The 9,722-nt window shown below is 43.2% G+C and overlaps 1 protein-coding gene across 1 annotated transcript in view; it reads right to left on the bottom strand.

Moving 5' to 3' along the window:
• Window positions 1-768: 768 nt before the first annotated feature.
• LOC310646249 (testis-expressed protein 2-like) overlaps window positions 769-9,722 on the bottom strand; it is a gene marked incomplete at its 5' end in the record, with an annotated part of 34,440 nt that continues 25,486 nt past the window's right edge. The window contains 5 exons of the mRNA XM_083372522.1: window positions 769-1,006; window positions 1,815-1,936; window positions 3,152-3,272; window positions 3,698-3,910; window positions 8,026-8,163. Of these exons, the coding sequence (XP_083228648.1) occupies window positions 916-1,006; window positions 1,815-1,936; window positions 3,152-3,272; window positions 3,698-3,910; window positions 8,026-8,163 (685 nt within the window). The 3' untranslated portion in view covers window positions 769-915. The remainder of the gene's footprint in view (window positions 1,007-1,814; window positions 1,937-3,151; window positions 3,273-3,697; window positions 3,911-8,025; window positions 8,164-9,722) is intronic.

The raw sequence follows: 9,722 nt of genomic DNA, 5'->3' as shown, positions 1-9,722 counted from the left end.
TGCTTTCAGGTGCTTTGGAGAATAGCTTGACTCCCTCTTCTTTGTGGCAGCCCCTGAGATATTGGAACACTGCTATCATGTCACCCCTCACCCTTCTCTTCATTAAACTACACATACCCAATTCCAGCAACTCGTGGCCAATGTCTATGAACAATATTTAAGATGTGCAAACTGTCAGCTAAAAATCAATTAACATTTGCAAAAAATAACCATGTTAAAAATACTGTCTCAAAGTTAGCTTGAGTTTAAAGCTTAAAGCTTAAAAAAGAAACCCGAAATTTCCATCCGAAATGGATCAGTTGTTACAGGAAAGATACTTGCGTGAAACTCAAAAACAGGATCGCTCTTTCTACTGCAAATGTTTTACGTCACTGCTAAGGTCAACTAGTTGAAAGCCTTTGAACAACAAAAGATTTTTTGAAATTATATTTTTATGCCAAAGCTTTAGATCTCAAGGAAATAGTCTTTGCCCATAAAACATGAGGATTTTTTAAAATTTTGGAAACAGCATGACCATTAGGGTGAATTAGCTATGGCTTATTTAATCATGATTTGTTGACTAAATTCAAATCCATACTACATAAGTGGTGCCAGAATGCTTTAATATTTAATTTAATTTCTGCCATATGAGTAATAATAATTTATTAAATGTTTATACTGTCAAATTCCCAGTGATTCTGGGCCCAGCAGGAAAGGAAAAATGAACACTTCAAGGACTGATACAAGCCTTTATTTTCTTTCACATTCTCTCTTGTTCTTGCAGCCGTCAGATACACACATTATCCCAGGTTGGCAAAGCCCTTATAGAAGTATCCAGCTCACTAATGTCAGTGTGTGCATTGCTGTTTGCTTTCTCGAAACATTGCATTGCAAAGAGGACACGAGGGTCCCACGGCAGCTGGCCCGGTTGAGCTGCTACGTGGTCCTGTTGTGCCTCCCCTGGTCAGCTCCAAGACTCTGGCAGTTGGCTGTGGGCGTGCATGGGAAGACCATCCGGGAGGGCCCCCTGGAGGGTGGGGATAAAGCCGATTAGAGAATCCATGCACTCAGGTAGAAAAGCACCCTGCTCCCCTGACTCACTGGCGCCAGCAGTTGGTTCTTTCACTTAATGCTTAGAGAAGGGGTCCACTCCCCACCTTCCTGGCCCCAGGAGTTTCTGAACTGAAGCACATTTCAAAACGCAGACTAAGTCGTGTTTCCTTTGAGACCTTTGGATCGGGACTGTGGAGTGTTGGTGGCTCCCCTGCCCCGTATTCTTAGCCTTCAGCTGCTCCTGGGGTCAGAGTGAGTTCAAAACCAAAGCTTCAGTTCCCAGATGGTGTGGTAGGAAACACAAATCATTTCTTTTCCCCCCAAAAAACTGTCAGTCAGGCATCTTTCTTTCCTCAAGGCTAAAATGGGAATTGCTGAGCAGTTTTGAGTCTTGGATCAAATTGGTTTTGAGTCTTGGCTCCAATTGGCTTCTCCCCCTCCCCCCCCCCACGTTAGCCCTTTTGTAGTAGCTGAAGGGGTCTTTCGCTCTTATTTCCTCCTTCACACAGACCCTGTTCAGTGTTATTGATAGTTCTGCCATTTCACTGATGCTTAAAACTGAAGTTATTTGCAGAGATGCCACATGGAGAAAATTCCAAGCAGCCAGGGGTCTTGGCATATCTCCTGCCTTTTCTTTCCCACCTGGAGTATTTCCTTCTGCAGCAAGAGATGTCCAGACAAATCTCCTTCGTCTGAAAACACTTCCAGAGAGAAGAGAGCCAGCAGGGAGACTTGGAGGAGGAGAAGCTTTGTTCTCAGGCCAGCAGAGGACATCACCTCACCTGTTTCTGACCTCCTCAGCTGGAAGCTCTTCCTGGGGTCCTTCTGGGGGAGGATGGGACTCCAAACCAGAGTGCATCAGAGGCAAGATGATGTCATCCATATTGGGCATCACTAAAATTTTCTGACGGGAAGCAAGAGTGTAAAATTAAAATTAAATCTGCCTGGAGGTTTGCAAGTGGAAGCTTTGGTGAAGCCCTGTAGCCTCTTACAGTGAGACCAAGGATGAGGCTGCAGAAGGTGAGCCCACTGGACATTTCAGAGAATGCACAACTACAGTTAACCAGGACAGCTATTGTGACACATAGTTCCAGGCCTCTCAACTGTAGAATAAACTGTGCTTGGTTTATTGGTTTAAATTATTCCTTTCTCACCTTTCTATTCCTGAGCGTGCACAAGAGAGCTCAGTTTAGCTACTGCGAGAAATAATTGAAAGGATCCAGATTAAGCAGAGGAAGAGAACTGCACGCTCGGCAGGCACAATGCATCCCTAGCTTGATTCAGAAGTAAACATGGCAACTTTCAGTGTTAATTAATGCCTTCAATGGATGCATTGCAATGTTAATTAATAATTAATACTAATTGGCTAAGGGAAGTGTGCGTGGTGAGATAGCTTCATACTGGGGAAGCAAGTAAAGTTACGAGCAGGAAGATCAGGGAGAAGAAAGGAGCAGAACGTGAACTGACTTGGAACTGAAGCATCACATCAGGCACTAAGGAAAAGCAGGGAAGCTACTGCCTGGTTTCCCCAGGAATAACCGGGAATAACTGGTCACATCGAGCAACTTTTTAACCACCCCCATTAAAGATATAGATGCTGCATATGCACAGTGCATAAGCTTGATTAGAATTATATTTGCCTGTTTCTTTGGGCATGGTTTAATATGTTGCAAACCAACTCATTGTGCAGTTTAACAAATTGGGTGGACTCAGAAAATGGGTTAATTCAGAACCCCAATTATGTATGTTGTATGAACAGTCACTGGGATTCAGTCACGCACTATTTAAAACCGCTGCTCATTTGCTTTTTCTTTCCTGCAGCAATTAAAAAAGATGGAGGTAAAGACCAGCCACGGGCCTTTCCATACCATCTCAACCTCTTCCCAAACTGAACAGGGAGGAGTAGGTCTTGCACTTTAAAAGCCTCCTGGGGAAAAGGTTTGACCACCACATATTAAGATGCTCCCAGCTTGATTCCTTTTGAATGCGCTTAAGCAGGTGCCTCTCAACACCTCTTACAGCTGCAAGAACTGCCCAGATTTATCGCTGAAGGGAGCTGAACTGAGCTCAGCTTAAGATCCCTTCTAATGCTTCATCATTGGCTACATCAATCAAGCACCTGGAATTCATGATGGAGCTTCTTCTCAATCCACTCAGCGATGTGGGGGAAGGTGACCTCCCATTCTCCTAGCTGTGGCCGTACCTTCAGATCCAGCTGTGGTGGGATTCGGAAGCTGTACCTGGGGCAGGAAAGCAAAAGTGATTTTACTTCGTTTCCCTCTGAAGCACACTTGACTCCTGGAATCAAATTCTATTTTGTGAAAGAATATTAAAGGTAGATGTGGAAAAAATATAATTGAATGTTCTGTTCTTTGACAGCAACTGTTGCTTCAACTTTGCGTAATCCTGACGTAGATACCATATTCATGCCCTAGAATTCAGGAGAATTTACAAGAAGAGCTACCAGGATGATCTCAACCATTTATAAACTTTCCTTCTGCCTGCTGCTGCCCTGGATGCTGCCAGGGATACGGTGATGGGACAGTTTACTAAAAAGTCTCCATTTCTTTTTCCAAGTCCGTGAGGCCCAAATCTCATGCAGCCTCATCTTTGCTCGGCCCGACCAGAAGGTCACTTCCCCCACTTCTGCTCCCTTTGCACCTACCAGATTCGATCCGTTGGAGGTGGAGGGATGTTCACAGCCAATGTGCCTGTCAGATCTTGGACCTCCACAGTCAAAAGCAGTGGAGTGTTGGAAACCTCTTCCATCTTCTTCTTAATGAATTCATTTTCAGTGGCCTTCTGGAAGTATTTGGATTTAGCAATCTTGTCCACAAAATGCAAAATCTTCTGACTGGTGCTGCCACCACTGATATAGCTAAGAAAAAAGTGGAAGCAGATAGCAGGGATTAGGAAATTAATAAATTCAAATGGAGATATATTGCTTTGTTCAATTTCTATGATCAGCTACTCTCCAGAATTCACTATGTGACATTGGCCAAATGTGAGACATGATAAGGGTGAATTGAGTCACAGTCTAGTTTGGGGACATAAAATTGCATAAACTATGCTGAGTTTAAGAATGTGCTGCAAGTATATTCCCTGAATTTAAGTCAGCTGGATTGATGGTGAAGACAAATCAGGAAGTTCCCAAATGCAAGTCTCAAGGAAGAACTTCACTCCCTCTCATAGATCCTTCTTAAGAACCCTATGGAAGAGGATGAGACATCTGAGAATATAATAATAATAATAATAATAATAATAATAATAATAATAATAATAATAAGAAGAAGAAGAAGAAGAAGAAGAAGAAGAAGAAGAAGTTGGAAGGGACCTTGGAGGTCATCTAGTCCAACCCCCTGCTCAGGCAGGAAACCTTATACCATTTCAGACAAATGGCTGGCCAGTCTCTTCTTAAAAACTTCCAGTGTTGGAGCATTCACCACTTCTGGAGGCAGGTTGTTCCACTGGTTAGTTGTTCTAACTGTCAGGAAGTTTCTCCTTAGTTCTAGGTTGCTTCTCTCCTTGACTAGTTTCCATCCGTTGCTTCTTGTCTTGTTTTCAGGTGGTTTGGAGAATAGCTTGACTCCCTCTTCTTTGTGGCAGCCCCTGAGATATTGGAACACTGCTATCATGTCCCCCCTCACCCTTCTCTTTGTTAAACTACACATACCCAATTCCAGCAACCGTTCCCTATATATCATCCCAGGTTAACCAGATAAGTTGACTAGTGTGACAATAGTTGCTATCCAAAGACTTCCACTCCTAAATGGGAGACCTGATCAGGAGAGGCAGAAACAACTTTGACTGTTCAGTGGTAGCTATAGTAGTACCAACTCAGATTGGCCAAAATGGCTGGAGGATATGCAGAAACATGTGCACTGGCTTTGGCACCCACAAATTCGCATCTTGGCAAAAACACTGTGGAATCCTGAGTCAACCACATTGAGGATCTGACAAGTGAGACAGATCATTGATCTGCCTGCTGTATTCACACCCATTTCATGGTTTCCCTGTAAGAATTCTGCCAAGAATGAATTCCTGAGAATTCCCACTTACAAGATCTTTAATTTGTTGCAAACTGGGGCAATATGCCACATGCTGACTCTGCAAACCACTTAGAAAGTAAAGCACTGTGAAGCGGTGTATAAGTCCAAGTGCTATTGCCATTGCAGGCAGGACCACTGTTCCCCGTAGAGAACAAATGATTATGAATGGTGGATCAGGGTGGACTTCCCTGAAGATGGGCTCCAGCAGACAAAACTCTGGTCCTGGTGACTGACCCAGATAGACTCCTGTCTTTCCACCATTCCCTGAGTGTTCCTCAGGATGAAATCTCTTCTTTTTGCTTTTCAGATATATCCACTACATGTTTTCTGAGATGGAAAAAGGACTGCACTCTGTGGTCTAACATCTCAAGCAGAGACTTCCCTGTCTCATGCCTTGGGCAGTGTGCCAAATGATAAGAACCACAGCAACTCAGCATCTTTAGTGTCCTTGGCTAAGACAATGCTCAAATAATCATACTGAAATTATGCAAGAAAATATTGGCATAGATGAAGTTCCAGAAGCAAGATTAATTTAACTATTTTGAAACCTTACCAAATTGCAAAGAAGAAGAAATACTTGAATCCTGAAATCAAACAACTCCATCGAAGAAGGAAAACAACCCACATCCCAGCAAGTCCACCTGCCCTTATACTCTGAAGCAGCCCAAACTGATTCCTTGGGGGGCGCAGGGGTTAGAATGCAGCATTGCAGGCTGACTCTGCCCACCGTCAGGAATTCAATCCTGACCTGCTCAAAGTTGACTCAGGCTTCCATCCTTCTGAGGTCAGTAAAACGAGGAGCCAAACTGCTGGGGGCCATATGCTGACACTACGCAAACCACTTAGTGCTGTAAGGCATTATAAAACGTATATAAGTCTAAGTGCTATTGCTATTCCATCTAGTTCTGTTTCATATAATGACAATCTGCTTCCTTCTGTTCTATCTGAGGGCCTTGATCAGAAATGAGGACCAAAAAAGTTGCTATTCGAAGAGTATATCCTAATCAAAACCACTAGCTTGCAAGTCCAGTCAGGCCTAGAAATAGCAAATTAATTGCTATTAGTCCAAAGTTTCTGCCTGTTCCGTTCTGACGACTTCAATATGACAGCAGTTTAATACATACGTCTTCTTGCACCTAGACAAGAACATAATGTTTCAAATGCTGCCAGTGCCACTTCTAGGGCTCCAGGTTACATAAAGGCATCTCTTGGGATTTCTGAGTGACACAAAAAATTAGCGGATGCCTGTTTTGAACAGCAGCTATAAAAATTTAATATCGTTTCATTACAGGAAACTTGGTGCCTGGATATTTCTTCTTCCTTGCCTGGATTCTTCTCATATACCTTCCCTGTCACTAAAGTGTGTCTACATGGAAGAGAAAGTGGGCTTTCAATTTTGATCTCAGCTGATCTGAAAGGAACTATACAACAAAGGGCAGGTGGTGATTATATCCCGGTAGTCCAGACAGAGAGCAAATATTTTGGATTAATTATTTGTATTAACATTTATTTTCCAACAGGATGGAATCCCAATCTGTGGTTTAAGCTGTGGTCTTCCCTGCAAACCCTTGTGGAGCAACTGTTACCAAATACCAATCTCCTCTGGGCTGGTGACTATAACATCAGAAGTGGCAAAGTTATCATCGTCTATATTAGGAAGACGCAATTTAGTCCAAAGCTCATTCAGGGCCAGTGTCATCGACTGATTTCTCCTGTATTCCTTTCTATGGACTCTTTTAATGTCCACAGCAGAACAGAGAGCGATCAGTTACCCTTTGCTCTGATCCTTTTGGCTTACAAGACCCTCCTCTGTGAAATACCATAATCTTGATGGCATCACCAAGGTTAGATACCATCTCAGATGAGTCCTAAACTCAACTTAACTCTTGGAACAGAAAATATTAGGTTTCATCCACATTTTCATCTTGGTACCATCACTATACAACATATATCTATACCTCATGATCATAGCCAGTGTTTCACTGAGAAGAGCTTTAGCATCCCTTCACCTGCATGTCTGCCACATATCTCAAAGGGAGACTTTGAAAGCAGTTTGTCTAACAATTTCTCTGTAGTTGGTCAAGTGGGGGACATTGTCCATCATGTCCACCATTACTCCATTTACAGTGAGCTCAGGACAAAATTATTAGTGGTTAAGTGAACTCAAGGGCCTCAACAAACTGAATTCTCTTCTTGCAGATGCATTCCCAACTGTCAGCAATCAAGTTGCTACTTTTGCTCTGCTGTCATTGAAATTTAGAAAAAAATACTTAAATTCTTAATTGTAGCCATGGCTTTCTTTTGCTGCAACTCTTTACGTCTAATTCTCTTTTTATCACTTTGTTTATCATTTTACTGTTATTTAATTGTATTTTATGGAATGATGCTATATGTTTATTTATTAATCCCACCTTTATTATTTTTATAAATAACTCAAGGTGGCAAACATTTCTAATAATCCTTCCTCTTCCTACTTTCCCCACAACCACCCTGTGAGGTAGGTTGGGCTGGGAGATTGACTGGCCCAAGGTCACCCAGCAGGATTTCATGCCTAAAATGGGACTAGAACTCACAGTTTCCTGGTTTCTAGTTGGGTGTATTAGACACTACAGCAAACGTGCTCCATGAGCTGTAGCCACAGTAGAACACTCACTTACTCAGTGCCTCCCAACATTTCCAAAATGACCCTCTGCTCACACCCAAAGCATTTTGCCTGCAAGACAATGGTGTGTGTGTGTGTGTTGTGTGCCAGGCAATTCCCCCCCCACACACACGCTCTGGTGGGAAAGGACTGGCTGGAGGAGGAAAACGCTACTCTAAACTCTGTGCAGTTCTTCCCCTGTTCAGCTGGAAAGAATGTCCACCTGCTGGGACCAGGTCATGACCGGGGAGTGCTAAATGGGAAAGTGGGGGCAGAGCCCTGGTTGCCTGGGGGGGGTGTTACCCTTCAACACCAGGAGGGATTTTCCTTTCTCCAGGGATCCCCGAGAGCTCCACAACAGGCATGTCTTCCTCCTCAGAAGAACCGGCGCTGGAGGACTCTGCATCACTCTCGGCCAACAGTTCTATGTGGGGTTTCGTGCTGCAAGGAGAAGGAGATCAGGGTGAGAAGCTGGTGGCCTTTCCAAGGTCTGTCCTTGGCGGAGCCATGTGGGTCAGGCTTACAGTCTGCTCTGCTGCTTTAATTCCCTTTCCTGAGATTAAGAAGTGAATCCTAAGGACAGTGACCGACACAGAGGATGAGAATAGAAAGGATTTGTTAGCAGTGGCAGGAAATGGCTGGAGAATAGAACGGCATCTTAAATAGCTCAGCAGGAGGTCACTGGAGGCTTTCAAGAGGAGAATGGACCACCATTTCTCTACAATTGTCTAGAGCAGGGGTCCCCAACCCCCAGTCCGTGGACCAGTATTGGGCCACGGCACACCAGCAACCAGTCCGCACAAACAACCAAAGCCCCATCTGCGAGATGCAGGCAGCACACAAAACCACACACCCTCCGGTCTGCAGAAAAACCTCTCTCCATGGAACCAGTCCATGGTGCTCAAAAGGTTGGGGACTTCTGGTCTAGGGTCTCCTCCTTGAGTAGGGGGTTGGACTAGAAGACCTCCAAGGTCCCTTCCAACTCTGGTATTCTATGACATTCCCCATCTGAAGCAGCTGAATCTGGACCATCATTCCTAGTTATCTTTTTCACATTTCCATATCAGACAGAGACATTTGGACAAAAGGGTGTCACACAAACCAGCTCTTGAATTCCTAATGCTTATCACTAATGCTCCAGTCTGCAAAATCTGACCTTCCATTTGATTACATTCTGGAGTCTTTCTTAGACTGAACAAATTGCCAGCCAGATCTTGGTAAACAAGGATCTGATGAGACAACTTTGGGGAGGCTGCTGCTTAATCTAATTGCTCCTTCTATTGTATCTGCTACTGATGTTATAAAGAATAATGAATACTTTTATGATGTAGACATGGAAATTATGGATACCAAACCAACCAATGCTTGGTTATTTTGAAATATCTTTATGTTAGGAAGCCAGGATATTCCAGTTATTGGATATGTTTTCATTTGAATTAGAAAGCAACGAAGATTCCCATGGTAGCAGTTCCTATTAGTATTTCACAGATTTTAATGAATACTTCAAGTATCCATTATGTAAACTTTGTTGTGAGAGAGAAACAGTTGGCGTAAATACAGATGCAAGAGATAGTGGGAAGTTTATACATCCCTGATTGGTGCATCAGAGGAAATTTAGCCACTGGAGATGGCTGGTGTGGAAATACTGTAGTCAATGTCCCCATGACTCCAGACACCTTTCATAAGATTAATGTTCAAAGTGTCACCAGAAGTTTTGTCCACAAATAAACCTTTGTGTGCTTATGTGAATTAGACTAGTGATGATCCACCATGTCAATGCTTTGGAAATTGTGAATAATGCCAGGATGCAGGATCAGAAAGGCACAACAGTGTTGCTAATGCCTAGTGCTGGAAATAACATTTATTATCGTTGTGAAAACAAATGTTTCCAATATATGAACATGAGAAGAATTGGATGGTGTTACCTTGCTAAGTTGGTGCCGGTAATGGAGATGCAGGATGAGACACATATATTCACACCAGAACATCCCAGGTATTTG

This window comes from Vipera ursinii, assembly GCF_947247035.1.
Source record: "Vipera ursinii genome assembly, chromosome: 13".
Classification (NCBI taxonomy): Eukaryota; Metazoa; Chordata; class Lepidosauria; order Squamata; family Viperidae; genus Vipera; species Vipera ursinii.
Note: the sequence above shows the minus strand (reverse complement) of the source record. Positions and strands in the feature narration are given on the sequence as shown.